Source organism: Nymphaea colorata, chromosome 12 (assembly GCF_008831285.2).
Source record: "Nymphaea colorata isolate Beijing-Zhang1983 chromosome 12, ASM883128v2, whole genome shotgun sequence".
NCBI classification, from domain to species: Eukaryota; Viridiplantae; Streptophyta; class Magnoliopsida; order Nymphaeales; family Nymphaeaceae; genus Nymphaea; species Nymphaea colorata.
In genome coordinates, this window is record NC_045149.1 from 724189 (window position 1) to 748802 (window position 24614).

The 24614-nt window shown below is 37.5% G+C and overlaps 2 protein-coding genes across 2 annotated transcripts; one reads left to right on the forward strand and one right to left on the reverse strand.

The window, feature by feature from the left end:
• The first annotated feature begins 4521 nt into the window (after positions 1–4521).
• On the forward strand, positions 4522–14495 carry LOC116265744 (squalene monooxygenase SE1-like). Its single transcript, XM_031646604.2, has 8 exons — positions 4522–4896; positions 7396–7507; positions 7659–7833; positions 10812–10980; positions 11688–11906; positions 12127–12402; positions 12600–12878; positions 14234–14495. Exons 1-8 carry the CDS (start codon positions 4678–4680, stop codon positions 14336–14338), a joined length of 1554 nt encoding a protein of 517 aa, XP_031502464.1. The 5' UTR covers positions 4522–4677; the 3' UTR covers positions 14339–14495.
• A 2656-nt stretch (positions 14496–17151) lies between these two features.
• LOC116265690 (bifunctional L-3-cyanoalanine synthase/cysteine synthase 2, mitochondrial) lies at positions 17152–23487 on the reverse strand. Its single transcript, XM_031646492.2, has 10 exons — positions 23288–23487; positions 21158–21267; positions 20813–20870; positions 19866–20129; positions 19628–19765; positions 18630–18681; positions 17957–18036; positions 17781–17840; positions 17575–17655; positions 17152–17432 (listed from the first exon to the last, which is right to left on the reverse strand). Exons 1-10 carry the CDS (start codon positions 23456–23458, stop codon positions 17334–17336), a joined length of 1113 nt encoding a protein of 370 aa, XP_031502352.1. The 5' UTR covers positions 23459–23487; the 3' UTR covers positions 17152–17333.
• Between the last annotated feature and the right edge of the window lie 1127 nt (positions 23488–24614).

Here is a 24614-nt window from a genome sequence, read left to right on the forward strand (position 1 = left end):
GATGATGGGAGAAATATATATATATATATATAATATATATATATATATATATATATATAGATAGAGAGAGAGAGAGCCGATAAAATGGGAATATATAACAAAATTTGGGGACAAGAGGTCCCCTAAATATAAGAAAGAGAGAGAGAGAGAGAGAGAGAGACTGAAATTTTGATCCTTAGTGCATTCTGACATCTATTTTCGATCATTCTCGAAACTTTTAAAATAATCTTATCATTTAATTAATGAAGATACCTGTGATAAAGATAGACAGCCTACCTTTCAATTGGAAGATCCACATGCGTGATTATTCTAAACCAAGTTATGAATCAAAATGATGGAACGTCGGGATGGGCTGCTGGAAGCGAATGCCACCCAATTAATAAGAATTGACAGCCTAGGCGCATGTGGCCAGTCACTAAATCATTGCCGAAATTTGGACCATCAAAGTCAGTCGTGGTACATCCTGGCTTTGGACGGCTTAGATTTCAAACTATAATATGTAATTCATTTTTGGGCGAGTAAGAGGTAAACAAGGAAAAAGAAGTTGGAAAGCCTTTTTGTTCTTCCTTTCTATGTGGTCCTAAGCATCATCGAGACCTAGCTAGGTAAAGAACAGATACAATGCAGCACCTCCTCTACCTTTTCAGAGCAGGGTAATAGCACTTATGAGAATGCATCATCTACATGTCCGTTGAGGTTTATGGCTTATGCTTTTCATACAGGTTTGACTTAAAAGGGATTCCTTCAAATTTTTAGACTTCCTTCAACTTGAAAGTTTTCAGTCCAACAAGTTTGACTTGAAAGGAATGTTTATCAACAAACCGTGATCCCATAACAGAAGCAATCTCCGTAAATGCACCTTCATTCCAGAGTCTCAAGGGGAGATCTGGAAGACGAATCCAAATACGCACCACCTTAGAAGATGCTTTATGCCCTCACCAGGAAGTTGCTTTCACCAATCAGAGTAAGCTTGATGGTGGGAATCTGCTTTTACCAATCAGATTCAGCTTGAGCTCTATGCTTTCCGCAGGTTTTCACCGTAAAAGGATTTTTGTCAATGAATATATTTCCTTCAACTTTATGTCAACGGATCAAATTTAAATTGGATGTATCTTTTAACATATTTGTACTCAAATTCAAATATAAGTAAAAAAAAAAAGAAACTCCATTACGCTGAGTTAAGAACTAACTTTTGAAATGGTTAGCTATAAAAAAAAAGAGAGAGAGAATAAACTAAATATGAACATATATATGTATATAACTGAATTTGAATTTGATTATGTGGCATTTCTTAATTAGCTATTAACATATTTTCCCATGTCAGACTTTTTTGGTTAATATTCGACCTAAATCAGATGTATTGATATCCCTAAACTTAAGTCTAACTCAAAGTTGTTTTTTGTCAATGTTTTTGACTTGGGGTTTTGATTCCACAAATTTAGTTAATCTTAAGCGGTTGGTGCGAGGTGGAGTGGAGCTCGTGGAAACAACAATCGGACCTATAAAATCATTAATTAAAACGAATCGTACCCGATCTAAATCCAAATCCAAATCCAAATCCAAAGGGAGGGAGCCCCCCACCCAAGAAGTCTGGGACAGTCTCATTGGCGGCATGTGCAGATACAATGGGCGGCCTCTTCCCATACATCCCCATCAGTCCACGCTGGACGCACCCCCACCCACCTGTCACCCCCAACTTTCCCTTCCCGCTACTCGGTTTCGGTTCCGGGTCTCGGAATATATCCACGACCCGGAACGTCCCATCGCATGGTTGTAGCTGGTTCCCCTTGATTGGTCCAGGGCGTTGCGTTTCGGGTCCTGGACTCCTGCGCCGAGGTCCGGAAGGAAAAGGACAGGAGGTTCCTGCAGAGGTGAGAGGGACCAGTAAACGTTTCAGAGGAAAAAAAAAAAAGAGGAGTTCACATGACAGCGGCCACTTAACTACTCTTTTTCAAGAAGGCGGTTGCACCTTTTTTGTTTTCTTCTTCCTCTAATAATATATGTTTAATGAAACTTGTTTGCTCTTACACTAATAGATTTAATATGTTTATCAATATTAATTCAATACAAGCATTACTTAATCCAAGTTGTTGTATTAAAAAAATGTTGGGACTTTTTAATATCAAAATTTGATGTCGTAAGAAATGTGGATTTGGTGATTAGTAAAACAATACATTAACTTCACCAAAAAAAAAAAAACGATAAACTTAATATATGTTTTTTATAGTATTATTTTTAAGATCATATCATCATTAGATTGCACAAAGAATAACTAAATAATTTGATGTTTTGGGTTTTATCATCCATCACGTAGCACCTATAATACAGATTACATATTTTTGTCTTGTTACCAAGGAAAGTGTACTACCAAGTGGTATGACGAGCCAATAGTTAGTAAAGTGAAACAAGTGGCATCCTGATCTTCGTTTTCTCCATTTATATACATAGTCGAGCTAAGACTGGGGATCTATAAACGTACATGGGGTGATGTTAGGTTAGATCTTTTAATTGTACAAGGCATGCGCCTTTATTGCAGAGCTCTTGTTGCAATCTTAGATATTTACAGCATACAACGCTACGCTCTCAACATGCGCAATAAGGACAATGGCATGCATAAATGGACTGTCAAGAGGATAAATTAATTCTTGACTTTTCTTGGTGCAGTGAAGTTGGGCGGCTATGGCAGAAATTTTTTGGCTTTGGCCGAGGGAATAAGCCAATGGGCAGCAGCGACAACCAGTTGTATTGCAATTCTAAGGTGCAATCCAAACAACGGAAAGGGAGCGCGACTCAAATGGATCCCACACAACTAGATCGAGAGTAGTCCAGCCATTTTTTTTTTCAGATGAAAAAGGTGCAGGTTTGTGCTGGCACTTGACCACACAAGCCCACCCACATGTGGTTCTGCCATTGTTGCAATTCATTAATTTTTGTTGCAAATTAATGGATATCCAGCTTTTCTTAAGACATAGATACGTCAATCAAATGGAGATTATTTGCTTTTCGTTTTAGCTGCTATTAGAAGATTTAACATCTTACCAAACATCGGTTTGAAATACATGAAAAGCTCTCCTACCTCGATTGGGCCCGGTTTAATTACCGATAAATCCACAAAGAAACATACTTACCTTAACGTGAATTGGCAATAATAATAACTTAAAATTCTTATATGTAGCTTTCTGGTGTTAGTTTCCATGGGAACATGCATGTTAGTTCGTATTCAATATTTTGGCATATTCAGGATTAGTGTACATATAATACGGTATATCACCAAAGGGGAAGTGGCATTTATAAAAGTTAAAAGTAACAGTTAAGATTGGTTTTGAAATTGTTTGTTAATAGTTGGCTCAGATGTGTAAGCTGATCTGAGCTATCAATTTCAAGCCACTTAAACAAGAGGGAGACTAGACTTGCCTTGCCTTGTCAGCTCATTTTTCTCCTGTACACCTCTTAATATTACTTTTTAATTAATTAGCAACATAATGCTTGATATGAATCACGGTGTATATATGTATACTAACTTTTTTTTTTGACATCTGGAGACATCAAAATAAAACCCTTCAATCTTATGAAATCAACGGTTTGTGATTTTTTTTAATCAACCTTCCTCACGACGGAGGAAGGGGAAAACAGGATCGAAGAAGAGGTGGAGGAGGAGAAAGAGAGAGAGCAAAAGGGAGTTGGTGATTGGTCTAAATCACCCACTTGTTTTCGCGCTTGGTTGCATACTTGCACTTGCATTTTGTCAATAGCTCGTCAGAAAACTATTTTTTATTTCTCAAACAATGATTAATTTTTACTTAGGCATATAGCAATATTAACAACAATTTGAACAACTTCACAGGACAGGCCTCTACAGCAAAGTAAAGAAAACCGGCAGTCGATGATTGATTTCAGTGGTTCATAATACAAAGTTATTGGCTTTACATGTTTGGTAACATAGAGATGACAAGATTATTTGAACCATCAATTCATATTGTTCTTGGAACCCTTGCTGGAGTAAAACCAGTGTTTTAGTGTCTACTTATCCCAAGACTTTTATATCATTTGGTGATGATGTTGCTAGAAATATGTAAAGTATATGACTAACTCAATAATGAAAGTTTTTAGGCGAACTGGTGCATGCAACCAATTATAAGATACGTTTTTTTATGCAAGTTTTTTTTTTTTTTGCATGAAACAGATGATTAAAAGCTCCATAAAAATGTTTCAATATTTATAAGGAAAAAGCTTTTCAAGTTTATATATATATATAAAGCAGATGCATTAAGAGTAATAAATTCTTGACGTTTTTTGAATTAAAGGCCTTAAAGTGGAAGCTGCTAGCCAGTGGGCAGTGAGCAAGGTCAGTGAATTTAAATGGATTGGTAGTCAACTTTTTAGGTGCACGGAGCTTGGGCCTAATAAATCCAGCAGTTGGGCGTAATTATTAAATAAACAAAAGGTTCAGTTTTTCGAAAACAATAAAAAGGAAGGCACCTCCGCGTAAAGATTTCCTTTTTAAAAAGCTGAGGAGGGAGGGAGAGAGGGGATGACAGAAACCCACGCTCGTCCTTCGTCGTCGTCTTTTTGTTCTTCTTCATCGTTTTCTATTCTCTCCATTCTCTCTGGTTCAAGTATTAGCAAGGAAACGAGAAGACGGAGAGAGGGAGAGAGAGAAAGATCCAAGAGGGGAAAATGTACGTGCAGTACGTGACGGGATTCGTGGTGGCCTCCATCTTGGCCTTTGTTTTCTGGAGGAGGCGAAGAGGCAACAGTGGGCGTCAACATTCAGATCCGATCCGGATGAGGAGCGGCGAAAAGGCGAGGGGATCAGACGGGGAAGCCGGGCAGCTGGACGTCATTATCGTCGGCGCCGGAGTCGTGGGCTCAGCCCTGGCCTACGCCCTTGGGAAGGTGCGGCTTTGTTGGGAGGTTCTTCTGGATCTGTTTTTCTTCTCTTTCCCTTATTTCCTTAACCCGACGATTTTCGCCCTAGTTTGAGCCGCTTGCATCTTTTCCTGTAAGGGAGGGAATATTGTTTTCTGATCCTTTGTTTCGTTTAACTTTTCCTTCCGAGGGAGCATGCAGCGTGTAAACGATGAGCCGGGAAGGTTCTTACGAAGAAAAGTAAAAATTTCTAAACAATAAAAAAAATCTTTTCTAGATGATACCGTGTTCCGCTCCCCTTCTCTCTTTGCCGGAGGAAGAAAAACATGTACGAATATTCAACCAAGTGGATTTTGCTCGTCTCTGAGGTAAAATGTGAAATATTTTCTTGATGCGGCGGCAGGTATTTGAGAAAAAATGATATTGCCTAATTTCGTGATCAATTCCGTCAAACTTATTTTGTCAAAAAACATTAATGGATGTAAAAATATTTAAATCAACGAAGGGAGTGAAATTATTTAATGCCCGTACTCCGGGAATGACACTATTTTATTTTATTATATTTGGTTGCGCGCAAAACACTTCTGTCACTGATGAGGACTCCTTGACCGTAGATCATTTATTAAAGTGAACTGACGAGTACGATTTTTGCGATAATATTGTGATGTGCGGCAAAAATAACAATAGTTTCCACTGCCATGACAAACTATGACCGATTTATCCTTTCTAAATGCTCTCCTTACAAGTCAGACACACTTGCCACTTCGTTGGAAGGGGAGAACCAACGTCGCGCTAACGAAGGCAGTGGCTTGCTGGCGGTTGTTCCTCGCCCCCTTTTGACTCTGGCGACTCTGTACTGAAGGAAGATGTGTAGAGTGGGGACGAAATGTACGGTAACTGTATTAGAATGAGGGCAGGGCAGCAAAGGGAACAATATCTTTGACTGGTATACATGCCCTATTGTGATGCCGTCGACACGCCTCGTTGAGGCCTGTTATTTTTACAGGCACCCGCGGAAACCCAAAAGGTTGTTCAATAACTCTATCCTCATTTTTAGTCAGGTTGATCGTTCTCCTAAGCAACTACTTAGATGAAGCTAATGGAAAAACCATGAACAGGTTGGCAATTGTGTAAAGATGGAAAGGGAGGCCTGAGGGTGAAAAATACTTTGGGTTCGGTCGTGCATGTTTCTTCTGTTAATGGAGCGGCGACGGTGGTGTTGGTGGTCTGTTGTTGGGAATGTGGTGATAAGAATTCCAGTATCGAAGAGGATCATGAGAAATGGTGATGATGTTCGTCTTCGTGTTGAGGAAGCCCAAGTAATGAAGGCATTGGTTGGTATTGATGGAAGTGGGAGAGGACAAACTTGCTACCAAAAATATGTGTGAAAGGTCACAAGTCAGTGATAGGTACATAAAACGGCGAGCGCAGGATGATGAGCAGGGCTTAGGGACTGCAAAGAGATGGAATAGGGAACAAGCAAGAGAACATAGAAACATTTCATGGTTTTCCCTGTTCCCAGATTCTAATGAACATAGTGCAAGATGAACACAACAAATATGATATGTATTTTAATTTTTCTAGCGCTTGAGAAAAGAGCTCTACTTGAAAAAACACGTAAATTAAAATTAATTGTTTGGCAAATAGTATATTCCGGGTCAGTATGGTCCACTTTATTGTAATTCCAATTAGTTGGTCCCTGTAAACTTTTTCCTACTTTTCAGTTTGTCTACACTTCACAAAATTATACTTGCTCGATGACATTGATGCACGCAAAGTATTCTTGTCTGTTTCTATGGCTTGCTGGGAGAATAAGGTCAAGTTTCACGTCCGTTTAGATATACTTCTTATTTGACTCAAAGAATTCTTGAACAATAACGCTTTGCAGTTGCATTTACTCTGTTTGATTCTTATGTCTTGCAAATACCAATTTATGTTGCTTAAGATGAAAGTTGCTAATTATGTCACGTCAAATTATCCTATTAACTTCAGTTTTCATTGGAATGGTACGACTGTCTTCAAATTCATTCTCTGTCTCTTGCCTGTTGAGATTATGAAGTATAGAACTGAAATCTTTAGCAAAATGAAGCCAAATGTCGAAATTTTGACATAATCAAGTTCTCCAATTAGAAGCATTTACGAGCTTTCAGCTTCAAAAGCCGTTCGTCTAAATCCTTTAGCTGATTTCATTGGGATTATACTTCCTTCTCGCCGTACTTAATTTGCCGTACTTAATTTGCAGACTTTTCGTCTTTTTTTTTTGTTTTGTTAAAGTAATTGTGGATTTTTTCTTATTAACGTTTTAAAATGCTTGATCTGGATTATGAACCATCGATCGATGGGGTGTTAGGATTTTTCTTTTGACACATAAGTACTTCGTAGACCTTTTACAGATAACAATGCTTATTGACAAAGAAACTTCAAAAGTTGTATTCTATTATTATTCAATGAATGCTTCTGGCAGCGTAATTGGCATGACAAAATTGTCTTCTTGCTGATCGTTGCATTTCAAGCTGCCTGTGGCAGGACGGGCGCCGGGTTCATTTGATTGAGAGAGATCTATCAGAGCCAGACAGGATAGTGGGTGAACTTCTGCAACCTGGTGGCTACCTGAAATTGGTAGAGCTTGGTTTGGGCGGTGAGCATTGCTTGATTCTTCCTTGCCATAAAGCAAAATAGGTTATTTGGACAGTCACCACTGTCATACATCACAAGTCGTCATTTTTTTTTTTGGGTCATAAATATGATCTAAAAACTAGTTTTTTATGCACGACTATCATTTGCTGCAGACTGCGTTCAGGAGATAGACGCTCAACATGTTTTTGGATATGCGCTTTTCAAGGATGGGAAAGATACTAAAGTCTCTTACCCTTTGGAAAAATATCATGTGGATGTAGCAGGCAGGAGCTTCCATCACGGGCGTTTCATTCAGCGACTGCGAAAGAAGGCTTCCTCTCTTCCTAAGTATTTTACTTGACATATATATCTGGTTTTACCCTTTTCTGACCGTACAACTTGTTGCAACTGTGAGCAGATTGTTCAACGTCTTTCTATGTAACAGCTTTTAGTTTTATGCATGCCATGCGGTCGTTATCATACCAAAAGGTTCTTACAGTCCTCTTTATCACTCTGTATGTTTATGCTTCTTCCCACGGTTAGCTGCAATGAGTGTATTGGCATGTAGGATTGAACTAAGTAGAATTCCCTCGAAGTTTAGTTCCGTGTCTTTCATTCTCATTCGAACTCATCTATTATCGTTGTCAAACGCTAGATTGCTATAAAACGCATATGAGTGATCTATTGACAATTTGAGATATTTGATGAAGTTCTTTTGACTCCATTTTTGCTTGTCATGTAATTCGTAAAATTGACTTCTTGGGCATGTATTTCTGACGATCAGTTAGAATTTTCTTGTGCTGCTCTGTAATTGTTGCAGAATATTCCTGGTTGCTCTATACTCTTTTCCTTGTCATGCGGTTATAAATTTACTATAGTTGGTAATCTCAAGATCCTCTCATGAAATGAATTTATTTTTCTCTTACATCCTAGAAATTGTTTTCCCATTTTATCCTTGGCCATTACCTTATAACTTGTCCTTGTGCATCTATCAAGAGCATTTATACAGTTATTTGACAGAACTTTCAAAAGAAAAATTGGACTTTTCTTCTATGATTGTCTCTTGTAGGTACAGAACTGTCATCCTACCTTCATGCTTCCAATTTTTGAAACCATTGAATAGGAGACTAATATATGCAAAATTATAGAAAGGGTATACAGAAAAGTCGTGAGATAAACACAAACTTAACGGACACCTGCAGAGATAAAGAAGCTGCTGGTTAATCCTTTTGTTCTCTTAGAACTGATAATAGCAACTGAACTTCTGAAGAATTATGTTTTGGAGTTTGAAAAAAACAGCATGGTGCAATCAAAATTTCTGTAAGTTAAACTATAAATGAATGGGAAGATAGCAGAGTAAAACTTGTCCAAAAACAGTGCAATAATTAAATCGTAAGATAACTTCTAATTGGGTTTTCTCTAGTGTTCCAAGCATTCTAAGATGCTAACACGTACTTCTAAATAGGTGCTTAATAGCACACATATGTATAACGAATGCGTTCAACTAGTGCCACATTGGGGCTCTTCTTTCCACCCTATCTTTTCTATCACACTCTCTCACCTACTTTTCTCTTTTTGCCTTTTTTATATGTTTTCTTCTGTGTGGAAAGAGGACCCGAAAAACTGTCTTAAAATGGGGCTGATTTAACTCAATGCACACACACACACACATATAATACATACATACAAAAAAACATGATAAATTAAATGGCCGTTTAAAACCAAAACATGCGTTTTTTTGCAAAAAAAAAACGTTAAAAAAAAACACGTTTTAACGTTTTTTTGTGTGTTTTTAATGTGTTTTTTTCATTTTTTCACTTTTTTGAGTTTTCTAATACCAAACAGCTTTTTTCATATTTTCTATTTTTTATTTGTTGGAAATCTACTTATCTTTTGATGTTTGTGTTATTAGTTTCTCATTTATTTTTTCCCCTCACTTTTAGTTTTTTAAAATTTTTAAAAATTTACCGTATTTTTTCCTTTTTTTTTCAAGCTCACCGTATTATACCTGAGGAAAACCTTGCCGATTAAAACTCTGAGACGTTATTTGTGGCTATGATATATATACACCATTACCACAAAAAACGTGTACGGGTATTATACGGCAAAGAATTTCTCGGTTATAACATGGCAAAGTTGTATATCTCAGGAAAATCTCGGCAAATTTTTTTAAAAACTTAAAACATTTAATAAATCCTGAAAATTACAAAAAAAATAAAAATTAATAAAAAATACGAAAAAAAGGAAAAACACGTATAATACTCGTATACTGTATAATACCTGTATTATAGGCGCATTATACCCATTTTTTTGCGTTTTTTATTTAAAAATGTGTTTTTTTCACGTTTTATATGGCCGACTTGTTTTTCACGTCTTATGCTCGTTTTTTTTCAAATAAAACACGTTTTTTGTGACAATGATACACACACGCACATACACGTGCACACACACACACACACACACACACACACATGTTTCATAAACCAAACCAGTAGATTAAACCAAATGAACAAGGCCTGTTGTATAAGTTCTGTTAATGCTCTAAATCAAAGAGGACAATGTTTTGTCATGTGCATGACTGCATAGAGAATGACTAGAAAGAATTCTTGCATGAATGAAGGCTTTAGGGTGTTGTCCACTGTAATCTTATTAAGTTGCTCCTTGAAAGAACATTTAAAACCTGATAGAGAATTTTTTCTAGGACTTGCTATGAGTGGCATGTTTCCATCAACTAATTGCATAATTGATCTTCACACAGTACTCTCAACGAAGTTTGACAGGTAAAGAGAACTCTTTCCTGTAATTGCTGATCACAAAAACCATCAATTAGACATGAAAATCAACACGCTGCTGCTGCTGCTTGGACTACCATTGGTTGGACTATTTGCTATTAAAAGTAAATATCCAGTTATAGTTTTCTCTGGACAACATCTCAAAGCAATGAGATGCAGAAAGGTCAACCATACAACAGAACTATGTTTTTTTTCTAGAATAGTTTGTGAATGGACACAATGAGAGTACATACTTATTCATTTTTTATCAAAACTAATATTTCTTCATGACATACTTTTCATGTAACCGATTAAACATCAAAATTAATTTCTCTTCATGACACATTTTTTTATGTAACCAACCTTGGCATACTTTGTTTGATTGTTTTGTTCTTGAGGGCATTGATTGTTAACCATGTAAATTGTTTCTTTTCTTTCTCCTGTTCACATGCTCATATTCTATGTTTTTTTGGTCATTTTAACAGAAAACTGAATAATCTTAGGTAATTTCATTTTAACTAATACTTCTTAATGCATCTTGTTGTGTATTTCTAGTGTGCAGATGGAACAAGGAACGGTCACTGCATTGATCGAGGATCATGGCACTGTCAGGGGTGTTAGATATAAGTCCAAGAATGGTGATGAACTGAAAATACATGCACCACTTACAGTTGTGTGTGATGGTTGTTTTTCAAACTTAAGGCGTTCTCTGTGCAACCCAAAGGTAGAGCTTGTTGTTTCCACCAATGTAATAACTTGTACGGTTAGGTCCAACAAGACGCCTATTGTAATTTAAAGATCTTTTCAAAATAAAAAGTAGAAAAAGTGACAAAAATATATGATAAAATAATAGTAGCTACAAAAGCAACCTGAAATTTCATGTTAAAAATAGTAAGATTGCATGAAACATTGAATGCATAATAATAAGTAACGTATGCTATGTAGTGTCTGTATTTCCACCAAAACAAATTAAAATTTAACAAACTAAACTATTTTAAGGAGTGGATATTTAAACACTTACAAAGTGAAAATAAATTTTAATGCCTATCATTTCCTTTGAACAACTTAATATCGTGAAAGGAGTTCAACTTATTTTTTAAAACCTTGGCAGAAGGAAATAGGCTCCTTTTCCCAAAAAAAGAACTGCGTAAATCCTTGTTTTTGTCTACCAAATCAGTTCAGAAATTATTTTTTCCCCTGAAATGTGTAACAGTGTAAGAGTACCACATACAACATAGTGAACATTCAGCCTTAGGGGGCTATACAACGTACATTTTTCCATTGGTAAGTTCAAGCTTCTCTTTGTTGCAACATGCTACCTTTACATGTGGATTACTTTGTTATGCATTATGGATTTGTCCTGTATACATGAATTTCTGTCATTTTTGAGCGGATTAATGTAACATTTAACCAATTTTGTCATCTCCGTAGGTAGATGTGCCTTCTTGCTTTGTTGGCCTTGTTTTGGAGAACTGTAAGCTTCCATATCCAAATCATGGACATGTTATTCTGGCAGATCCATCCCCTATTTTATTTTATCCCATCAGCGGGAATGAGGTCCGTTGCTTAGTTGATATACCTGGCCAAAAGGTACCTTCAATAGCTAATGGAGAAATGGCAAAATATTTGAGTACCGTTGTGGCACCTCAGGTACTAAATGCATTTGTACTGACAAGGTTGTGTAATATGACAATTTTGTCCTCTCATCATCCTAGATTCTTCTGGTGATTAATGGTGTCGTTCATTTTAGTAAGCTTGAAGTTGACTGCTCTATCTTGATTCCTCTTGGAATTCTCATATAATAATTAGATGGTTGCTGCAGGGGGGCATCCTTTTTACAGTACTAACTCCTCACCTTCTCTATTACCAGATTCCAAGTCAGTTGCATGACGCTTTTCTTTCAGCTGTTAACAAGGGAAATGTCAAAATGATGCCTAATAGGAGCATGCCTGCAAATCCTCAACCCACTCCTGGTGCTGTACTTTTGGGAGATGCATTTAATATGCGCCATCCTTTAACAGGTGGTGGAATGACGGTTGCATTGTCTGATACTGCTGTCCTCGTGAACCTTCTTAAGCCTCTTCGTGATTTGAGTGATGCTTCATCACTTTGCAAGTATTTGGAGTCATTTTACACCTTACGTAAGGTATGAGTATTGGTTGGATAAAAACAAAGTTGCATTCAAGTTGGAATTCTGTTTCATGCAAATTGTTAATTGATTTAGACAGTAAAATTGCTCAGATTATGAAAAGGCATCATTCTCTTCTGTTTGTTGGTCTACTCATTCAGTGCAGTCATTTTTCTTGTTGCTTACAAATCCTGCCTTTGAATTGTTGTATGCAGCCAGTTGCGTCTACCATAAATACACTAGCAGGCGCTCTCTACAAAGTGTTTTGCACATCACCTGATTTGGCCATGAAGGAAATGCAACAAGCTTGCTTTGATTATTTGAGCCTTGGAGGTGTCTTTTCATCTGGACCAATAGCTCTGTTGTCTGGCCTTAACCCACGCCCTTTGAGCTTGGTCCTTCACTTCTTTGCTGTGGCTATCTATGGCGTTGGTCGTCTTTTGATGCCATTTCCTTCTCCCAGACGTTTGTGGATTGGGGCTCGCATTATCTCGGTGAGTGTACAAGGGCGTATTTCTGTTTTACTGTTAATGAATTAAATGCACTCTGCAATGGTGCTAAGCACCTTGTTTTACAATTTTTTGTCATGATATCCTTTTTCCAGTTGTGAGGCAATATATTAAGTATTAACTAACAGTAACAATAGTACCATGTTGCCCGCATTCACTAATATGTTTCTTCTTGTTACCATTTGTATGATATTTGTCATCATTCATTTCACAACTTCGTTAGATTTTATTGGAAATTGTCATTACAGATTTGCTCCTTAAAGCCCTTAACAATGGGATTCCTCAGGTTCCTTGCATGGCAGGTCACGGTTTTTTTTTCTTCATCAATTCACTAGAAAAAATTTCAGAGGGTGATGAAGGATGACATGCCTTGAAATTATTTTGTTGAGGGAGATGATGTATAGTCCATGTCTGTTGTGGGCCTAGCATTGAATGATCAAAAGTCATTGTTGAGTAGGTTACTGGAACAAAATGAGACAGTGTAGAAGATGTTGGTTATACCTTTCGAATTGTGCAGAGAACAGTGCGGTAAAGATCCCACATAGATGATAACGGTGTAAAAATTCATCCAATCTCTAAGTAAAGTAGCTACTGAAGCTTATAAGCTGTTGATCAGGGCGAGTTTTAAATGAACCTTTACCATGTTAACATACTGAAGATTTAAGAAGTATTGCAAGCAACCACTTTGAAAGATAATAACAGTCTGAAGACTCCGAACATTGAGGATCAGCTGTTCGATTTGCCAAGCTGGAAGAAAAGTTTGTTTGACATTGTTGTGTAGTACACAACCGTTAATAAACTAAGTGGAGAAGGTTTGTCAATGCATTAAGGGCTCAAAACTGGATTATTGATCTTTGTGACACACTTTCTGCATGATGATAAAAGTGTAAGGAAAGCAAACAGGACACGCACCGTAGCATCATGCCCTGTTCAGTGACAGTCTGAACGTTGACATCAGATGTTCAATTTGGATTAGTTTGCCAAGCTGGGAGAACAGCCTTTGTGGCATTGTTTGGTTTTATATAATCACTAAGCATAATGAACTAGGTAGAAAATATTTTTCAACACATCAAAGGCTTATTACTGGATTCGATCTTTGCGTCACATTATTTGCATGAAGATAAAAGTGCAAGGAAATGAATGGAACATGCCTGACAAGCACTATAAACAAAGCTCATTTGTTTGAATAAGTTGTTGCTCACAAATAACTGGTGCATGAAATTCTGCCTTCCTGTCAGAAAATCTCTTGTAGCTGCTTTAAAGATAAATACTAGACAATGGTGGGGAGAAATATTTGCTTGCACTAGGAACTTTCTAAAATTTGATCTCATATTGTGCAGGGTGCAGCCAACATCATATTTCCCATTATAAAAGCAGAAGGAGTAAGGCAGATGTTTTTTCCAAAGACCGTATCGGCATATTACAGGAATCCCCCTGCTAGTTAGAACACGATACTGTCAGCTGTTTTCTCCCAGTGCCTAGGAAATGTATGTTTATAAGTTTCCATTGTTATTCATGTCTGACATGCTTTTCTTGGCAAATGAGACGATTGTGCTCATCAGTGAGGGCTTTGATAATGAAAATATTTTGGTCGAGGTTTCATTCTGTGTTTCATGTTTCTGCAGATCCTTATGTTCTAAAACCTGATATTGCACTGTTTTCTGTTGGCGTGATGATAGGGTTTTGCTTACATGCAGACAAAGTCCACGCTTATTGCATCTTGCAAATTGCTCACACACATATATCAATGAATTGGAACTCCATCCACTTCAGCATTTTCAATTAGACTGGACGACAGTGATTGATGCATTCACTAGAAACCAGATATTTATAAACCTTAAATGTGAATCCATTTCATAGTTGTACTTTGATGGAAATTCTAAACGATCAAAAGAAAAAATTGAAGTCTTTCGAAGCTTCCCCCTTCTTTCAGAAGAAAAAAAAAAAAATATTTTTACCTAGATCTGATGGTAGATGAACCTATTTTCAAATTCGAAGCTTCCCCCTTTTTTGTTTTACCTAGAAAAAGTGGATCATTTTGATCCACTTTTTAACGCATTCGAAGCTTCCCCCTTTTTTCAGAAGAAAAGTATATTTTCACAAAAGCCTCTCACCCAACAATACAATATATTATTTGTTATCTCAAGAAGACATTCCGAATTAAGGACATGGGGCGTTTTTCTTATTTTCTGGGAATTGAAGTACTCTACAATGAAGATGAGATCTTGGTGAGCCACAAGAGCTGTCTAAGTCACATCCTTTCACCATGACAAAATGGCCAATGCTAAGGAAGCAATCATTGAATCTATCTTTTCAACTACAAAAATGCATTAAGATGGAGTGCTATTCAAAGATGATTCTCTATATCACAATATAGTAGGGGCCCTTCAATACGCATGCATGACACGTCCGGATATTTCATTTACTATAAATAAAGTGTGCCAATATATTCACACTCCTACTGAAGATCATTAGAAAGCCGTCAAAAGAATACTAAGGTATATACAGGGGACTTTTGACTATGGGTTGCAGTTCAAACACATCAAGTTGACCAAAATTATTACTAACGTTCGCCAATGCTGATTGGGCCGGATGTGTGGATGATAAAAAATCTACAAGTGGTTATGTGGTTTATATGGGAGACAATACTGCCACTTGGCACTCTAAAAAGCGAAAAGCAGTAGCACTTTCAAGCACTGAAGTTGAATACAAATCCTTAGCAAGTGGAGCGACTAAACTTCTTTGGACACAATCACCACGTAAGGACTTAGGTTTCACATGACATCACCCCAGTTTTGTGGTATGATAATTTCAAAGCATTATACTTGGCTTCAAATCCAGCTTTTCACGCACGGACAAAACATGTCAAAGTTGATTTTCATTTGTTTGAGATATCGTAAACAAAGGGCATTACTGTAGAGTTTATTAGATCAAATAAGCAAGTAGCTGATGGACTCACAAGGCCTCTAAGTCCCATTATGTTTGCTCGCTTCAGATCCAAGCTGACCATTATTGATACCATCCTTAGATTGATGGGGTGTGTTAAGAATAAGGATTAAGATTTCAGTTTCAAATAATTTAAATTTGAAATCCGTAGAAGCTGTCAAAGGAGATTCTAGGCCTGACTTGAGAAGACGCCAGGTTCCATATTTTGAAAACTCTTTCCTTTTTAGTTTCTTGTTGTAAACAGATTCCTCTGTTTGAGAAATAATTATCGCCTTATTTATTGTAAAATCTGTGAAATTATTGTAACGGTGATATGCTAATAAATATACTAGGGAACTCCCCAGAATTGTTATGAGAGTCTCTTCTCTGTCATCTCCATCTCTAAACCTTTCAGTTTCATTTGCAAGAGTCAAGAATCAAAGTTCCACTTATTTTTTAAATGCCCCCTGGCCTACAGCATTTGGAATCTAATTCTTAGGAAATTCCAGAAGAAGCATTTGGTCCAAAACTCTTTTGTCCAAAAGTTGAAATAGTGGTTTAGACCCAGCCACAAAAGAGGATGGAAAATGCATTGCTAGCCGGTCTGCTTTCATTCTGTAATCTGGTCTATTTGGAAGATACAGAATGGGTTAGCACATGGCAGCAGAAGACCCGGGTTGGTAGCCGAGATTCATGTGATTTGGGCAGCTTGCGTGGAACTGTTCTTCACCATTTTGGGCTCAAAACCCACCGATTTACAGCAAACGAAGTGTTGGCTCAAATATGGACTGGAGTCTGGAAATCGGCCGTTGACAGCTTTTCAGCAGATTGGAGTTCAGATAGTCTCCAGCAAATGAATGGTGTGGTTCGTTTGGCAGTGGGCTTAAACGTCGTGGGTAAAGAGGGAATACGCAGAACCTCGTTCAGCAGACATATGGTGATGCCATTTGCAGAGAACCAGACATGGAGTGCTATGTTGAAGCATCATATTCCAAACCGAGTGGCTGAGATTCTCCTCATCTCCAACAAAAAGAGATGGCTCGCTGAAATCAGAGACCAGCTCCAATGAAAAAACCTATCTGCACAGTGTCCAATCCCAGTATGAGTTTTTTAAAATCCGCATCCTTTTTTATGAACCTGCAATAGGGGTTATTCAGCTTTAGTCCCCATATGGCTTTATTTTTGTTTTGTACGTACGTTAGTTGGGCTAACTGAATAAAAGTGGTAGGCCTCCTCCAGCAGGTTTGATGCGAAAAGTGTCATGAATTGCATTTCCTTTTGTTCAACTAAAATACAGAGGACACATTAGCTTAAATTCAATGGTTGCTTGCAGTGGGACAAGGAAGCTACTTTCCATTGAAATGATTATAGGATCACAGAGTTTTTTTATATTCAGAATAACATCCACATGAATTAATTCTACCTCGTGCCTTTGAACTACTAACATCTGCACATGCATTCGCATGTGGGCAATGTGTGAGAGAGAGAGCCTTGTACATAAGATGTTTAATTTCTTCAATCTACTGAAACAGGCTGCATACCTGCAGCTTCATCTCTTAGCTCTTGAAACAGCACAGATGATAAGTACCTCTCCCCAAAGCTTGGATGTACAGTCTGAAATGGCATCAGCACAAAACTTCTTCAATCTTCTCACTTTTCTCATTCACACACATGCACGCAGACAAGCACAAATGCAAGCAGAAAGTGGATGCTGGACTTGAAGTACAAAAATGACATTTGAAGAAATGCTTCATACCACAATTAATTTCCCTTTGTTCTCAGGCCTTTTTGCTAGCCTTAGTGCTGCTACTGTGTTCGCTCCAGAGGATATTCCCACCTACAGAACATGTATGGTCTCATCAAACAGGAATATATATAGGGTGCCGATTCTTCATTGCACAAGGAAAAAAAGTCATGAATGCCAAAGATAAATGAAGAATTGTAAGATGAAAACAAATTTACCATGAGCCCTTCTTTTACTGCCAGTTCCCTTGCCATTTTTACTGCATCTTCACTAGTGACCTGATGTATAATTTTTTTTGAAGTTTAAACAAAACAAAAATGTCACTTTGCTGGGATCACCAAACAGCTTTCGAAGAGAGAGAGAGAGAGAGAGAGAGAGAGGAACTGTCCCTCGCCTCGAGCACTTCATCCATTATGTCCAAATCTAGAATCTTTGGGATGAAGCCAACCCCATTTCCTGTGATATGGTGAGGACCTGTGTACAAGAGCAACAACACATGCATGATTGCTTGTCATTCCTAGGAACCTAGAAGTAAGGAATTTTGCTTTTAATTGGGAGATTAATTAAGAAATTAACATAAGCTGGGAATTGAGTAAATTGAACGGAAGCGAGCTGCTTTATAGGGCTCCTGAAATTCTTGTGATTGTACATATATGCTTGACCTGTCCCAACGTTAGTGTCTACATGAATAGAAAATAATCAATGAAGAATTTCAGTTATAATGCCTCACGGATTTGATGGGAAGATAAGATCTTGCTAAGTCCCGAAACCTTTATTCATATTTGATGCAGACAATACGATATTATGTTTTGAATCTGTACAAGATGGTGATTGAATTAAAATGAGAAAGAAAGAGCGAGTATGAACTTTTTCCCTGAAGTTGTAGGTCCTTTCAGGCTTAATCACGAATTTACAACATATTCCTGCCACCTCTCGTCCCTCCTGTAATTTTGTCCGTTTAGTCCTTTTCTTTCTATAAACATTGAAAATAGGTGGTTATATTTGAGATTCTTTTTCATTCAAGTCATTTCTCTGGGGAGAGAGAGAGAAAGAGAGATCAGGCTTACCTGGTTTTCCACCGTTTATTACATTGCTCTCAGCTGGCTCGAGTCCGTAAATCTGCGATGTCAAGTTAGCTTTTAAGCATTACTGACAATGGAAAAGTGAAACAGCATATCGATAGAACTTTGACGCCCCAGAAAATCAAGTACCCTTTCAAGTCTTTTTGGACACAAAATGTTTAATTTGCATCTGAAACGGCATTTAAGGCATGTTTGGATGATGATCGAAACTTAGTCTGTGAAAAACCCAGTTTTGACGAAACTCCATTTTCAAAAGAAAGTAAATAACCTTACCCCGCCAAGTCATTCATAGAAATCAATGTTTTTGTGTTGCCATCCAAATGCACAAGAAAAAAAGGTTTCATTCAAACACAACCTTTGGTTTCTCTTGTACGCTGAAAGGTGTAGGGCACCTGTCATTTTGGATTACTTAAATGATACCAACCACAGGTTGCTAGAAATGTGGAAAAGTTGGATTTATGATCAATTTATCATAATGTCCTTAGGTAAGTAATGGAATATATCCTAGCAATATATATGGCAAATTTATTCAAAAGAACATTATAACTATGATGAATGATCCGAACGGCGTCCACATCCATGTAATCCAGAAGAAGCAAAATTAGTGGCCAACTAGCGGAGCAATCCGAGTTCACCTAAGACAATTAACAATTCTGGATGAACGCAAGATTTTGATTACATAGATGCATCTCTTAACATAATCTTAGAGCTATAAGGCTGTTTGCCTTGTCCTACCACCTGAAGTTGCTGTAGATGAATCCAACATATGAATGTTTTTAAAATATTTACAATTGTATGCTTTAAAAGAAAACCTGAAAAAATCTGTAGGTTGAATTTTTAGTAAAAGTAACTTCATTTAATGGCCTTCGATTTTTTCATTTTTTTCTTAAAAACCTACAGATTTTGGGTGGGGTGAGTGCATTGTGTAGAAATATATATACATATCTATATATATATATAGAGAGAGAGAGAGAGAGAGAAACCTTGATATTGGGATTCTTGGACTTCAAATACCTCCCAACACCTGAAACAGTGCCTCCACTCCCTATGCCCATCACAAAGATGTCAACTTGCCCAAGGGTGTCCTCCCATATCTCAGGCCCAGTGGTCTCAAAGTGCACCTGAACAGTTCCATTCCACCTTATTAATAACTCAAAGTTATAAATTAATTTAGCACATATATGTATGCATAGAGAATCAATTACAGGTAAGTGCATTTACCTGAGTGTTCACAGGGTTCTCAAACTGCTGGAGCATGAAGGCATTAGGGGTGGACTCGAAGAGCTGGGTCGCCTTCCTGACCGTGCCACCCATCCCCTTGGTCGGGTCCGTGAGAACGAGCTCGGCGCCAAAGGCCCTCATGGTCACCCTCCTCTCCAGGCTGGTGTAGGAAGGCATCGTCAGTATCAGCCTGTACCCTTTCATTGCTGCAATGAAGGCGAGGCCTATCCCCATGTTCCCCGATGTTGGCTCTATCAGGACTGTCTTCACTTGGTGCCCGCCGCCCCCCATACAACAACAAATATTCAGCCAATTATAAATTAACTTGTCCATACGCTGCTGCTCAAATTGAATTGATCGCCTCTCCTCTAAGCATACCACAATATTTGTGTAACCTTTTAGTATAGCAGCGAGCTTATATATATATATATATATATGTGTGTGTATGTGTGGAGAGTCTAAAGTAGTAGTTCGAGTACTAATTAATCCGTTAAGAAAAAATCACAGAAAACAGCCTAAAGTTTAGGCAAATAACGAATTGCTGCTCAACTTTTAAAAGTTAACAAACAGGCGCTCAACTTTTAAAATTACAAGTACCTCTTTTGCGAACAAAAAGTGTTTTCTTTTCAACCAAGAAAGGCAATATCGCTCTCTGTGAGAGGGGCACTTTTATCCTCCTGTATAAAAAATTAATGGTTTTTTTTTTTGGGTAGGTAGCTCTTTGAGAATGTATTATTTCAAAGAGCCACCTACGAAAGGCCGATAAATATTAATTTATTATTTGCCTCAGCATTTTCATTGTAATATTTTTCATTAATTAGTGGTCAATTTGACAGAGAGAAAGAGAGGGACACTTAAACAAGTTCGAAATCATAAATCAAATTCAATGTTTTCTAAACTAGTAGTACAAGCAGAGCAGGTAGGGTTAGTGAGTGGAGTTGTTTTACCTTCTCTGGTGAAATTAACCCTTTTTTCTCCGCATCTGATATCATGGCAAATCCAACTCTGCAGTGAATTATACAAAAAGTTATGCACACATGATTGGCTAATTAATTGCACTTAGATGCCTAATATAATTGACCTCACCAATTCACTTAGCAACAGCTTTTTTGAAGTATCAATCCAAAAATAGCGCCAAAACTAGGAAAATGGGAAAATACATGTTGAATCCATACTACACATACACATGTTTTTATAAACAAAGATGGATACAGACACATCACCACATGTATAAAATAAGGCACACGTACATGTGTATTGATCATGAGCAGACATTCACATACAAAAGTTACCTGTCTTTGATGCTACAGCATGGCTGCATCATCTCTAGTTTGGCAGCAACATAAGCTCCGTAGCCTTCCGTGACTTTATTCAAGTAGACCAGTGGAGTCCTCCCTATCAACTGCATGCAGATAAAAGATATGTACATATAGGAGCATGCAGCTGTTGTCAACATGGTAGAAGTTGAGAACAGTAATCAAATGGTTGATTATTCTTTCTTGGAAGAAAATTAGTACATACACTTTCTCAACATCTTGATCCTTTATCCAGAAAAAAAAATAACTAGAGTTTGAATGTTCTACACGAATGAGGCAAATAAAATATGTAAAGCATGCGAGGGAATCGGATTTGGATTTAGACCTTATGTTGTAAATGAGTAGCATAAGATCCAACACCTACGTGTATTTGGGTCAGACTTTTATTGGATCCTAGACTGGTATCAGATTCAAATTCATATTCATTCATGAAATTGCTTAATGGATGTAAATCGAATTACGTGTTGAACCTAATTTTTTTCTTCTTTCTTATTTTTTTTTTCGATTAACAACTATCATGTGTGCCTTAAAATTGATAGGAAGGAAAAGGACCTTGAAAATGTAATCTCATTTGAAACCTAGTTTTACACGTACACACACATATACACAAGACAGAGTGGAAGAAACGTTATTATGGTTGTTTTATATAATAACTAAGAACCATGCACTTTTGGAAGTTATAATTGCACGCGTTTTTTTTTTTATAGAGAGATGTTACTTAAAAATATGTAGAGCGTCAATATAACTATATATATAGTAATAAATTACTTATAATATGTAAAGCGTCAATGTAATTATGTATACAGTAGTTTTAGAAATTCAACGTCAAAATATAACATTAAATTTTGGATCTTACTCAATATTGCGGTTTATTTTTCATTTTTATGTTTAAGATATAGCTGGCAGCATTGTTGGACATTTTATATATGATATTAGTAAAACGGATGCCTTTCACTTTTCCTTTTCATTGTGTAAAAGAGTCGAATCTTAAGGTGATCAAACACAAACAATCGAGCCGGGTGACTTGATCTGCGCACCTCGAGCTCACTTTCAGGATCACCCAGCAGAGTCGGAAGCTGAGATCGGTTGACCATGGGATATCAGAGTGCAGTCAAACCAGGTCGAGTCCAACTCATCAAGTCGACGCAACCTTTCATCGACTTCAACCACCGATATAATTACGCTTTGTCTGCTTCGCAAAAAAGCTGGGACAACAGCCCCTGAACCTTTTTGGTCCCAGCTCCAGACAATAATGCTGGCTGCAGTATAAAATGATTAAAATGCCCTCACAGCAACTTCCAGGGACTTGAAGACCAGTTGGGTACTGCTCTCAGTAAGGAAAATTTAAAATTCCCTTGAAATATCAAATATAAAAACGAGGTTTTTTTTTTTTTTGTGGGACTTGCCCACACTGTGCCCACACGGGCCTCCACCCCTAGTTGTATAAACTCAACTTTGGGCCCAAAGTTTCGGCTAGGTAGGCGATAGGAACTTGGTTCGAATCACATCGGCACCGTTTTTGCTCTTGCAAAATGCGTACAAAGTCTCTCAACCTGAAAGCAAAAGAAGGAAAAAAAAAAAAAGACTTTGGAATATAAACTAATTACATAAAAAGGGGTTAATAAGACCTCTTCGCAAGTTACGCGTCCCCAAATAGAAAAATAGCAGAAAAGAAGAGCAAGAAAATAAGCTTTGCAGTCCTTCCCAAATTTTCTTTTTGAGTCTTGCAGTTGAAACCAAGCTTAAAAAGGATGATAAAATTAAATTAATGCAAAGATAAAACTCTGGCTTTTACTTTTATAAAATGTTTAAGTGTCTCCTGTTGCTCCTAAACTCGTGGGTGACTGGCAGCACAAGACCTAAGCAGAAGCTTTTGTAGTTTACTCAACATTCTACCGTCATTAAGAAAAAAAAAATAAATGAAATATTTTTTATTCCAAAATGGAGAGAGAGGGCACCGCTATGAACACAACAATGGCGCCCATATATATATATCATGTTCGTTCTGAAGATGCGAATTCCTAAATGCAATGAATATCAAATTTCCACCGAAAATAAAAACCATCTCGAAAACCTAAGAAATAATTAATAGGAGAAGAAAAGTACCTCGGATGCATCTTTTTTGACATTTATGCCCCTGGGGGAATGAGGGAAGACGTCGGAGCCGGCACCGGCAGCCTGAGTCGAGTAGCGGCAGACTTGTTCCCTTCCACGGAGAGAAGCCTGCAGCAGCGCCCTTGCCCACTCCCTCCTCCCCTTCAACGCAAGCTTAGACATCTCCAATCAATCGCGTCTCTCTCACTCACTTGGTATCTGTATCCATATATAGACAAGCAGCGGCGCTACCTCCTTTGAACCCATGTTTAACCCAAACTTTTGCGTAATTTACAGATGCGACTGCTTGGATGACGCGGGCCGTTCATTGAACGATGAATGAGCACATTTCAGCATCATCACCTTTTGTCCCTCAATAGGACAGGACACGCATGTGAGGAGCCGAGGCGGCCCTTGGAATGGACCAAAGGCCAGTACTGCAAAAAAGCAGCTGTACACTTTTATAAGCCGGAAATGAACCCGCATATTACGTATAAATCTGGAATGGGACCATCAGCAGATCCGCCTAAAAAAAAAAAACAAGGAGGATGCTATAAAACAAGTGTAGTGGGTGGAGACCCAATTTTAGATCCTTAAATCAGTTTTAGATTTGAGGGTATGGACTTGAACGGATTGGATTTGGGTTGGATATTTGACCAGATTGCTTAAAAAAAAAAATCAGAATGCAAAAGATTTTTAATATCCAATTAAGAAATTGGATCTGTTTAAGATTTAAAATAAATATCATACCGGATTGGGATTCAAATTCAGATCTGTTTTCAAATAAATATCGTATACCTAATATCCATACATTGCGAAAGTGTTCTTAAGATATCAAAATGCAGTTCAGATTTGGTTGACTTCGATTCAATTTGAGATGTAAAAATAAAAGCCTTATTTAGAACGGATTCGAATACGGTAAATGATACATCCAGTTTGAATCCGTTCGTTAGGCATCCCCTATTTAAGGTACACCAATATGTAATAACTTAAACTAAATTATTTGAAGACACCAATATGTGAACAGTAGGCTCAACCCCCACCTCCCCCTAGCTTTGGCTAGAGTAGGATCCACGAAACTGGTCCATGCAAATGTTGTTATATTGCAAGATGTAGTGAAAAATATATATGACAAATGGTAGAAAATTAATGAAAATGTAGTTTTGTCAAACATTCTACCCCTTTACATGTCTTCATAACCAAAGTAGTTTTAAGGTGTGTTTGATAGCCTCATATTCGAAATTTAACGATAATTTAAAATCTCTTTTATGTGGTGCCCACACAGGGAACGAACATCAGATTTCATCGCTCTACATAAAAATGAATATTTGAGATCCTC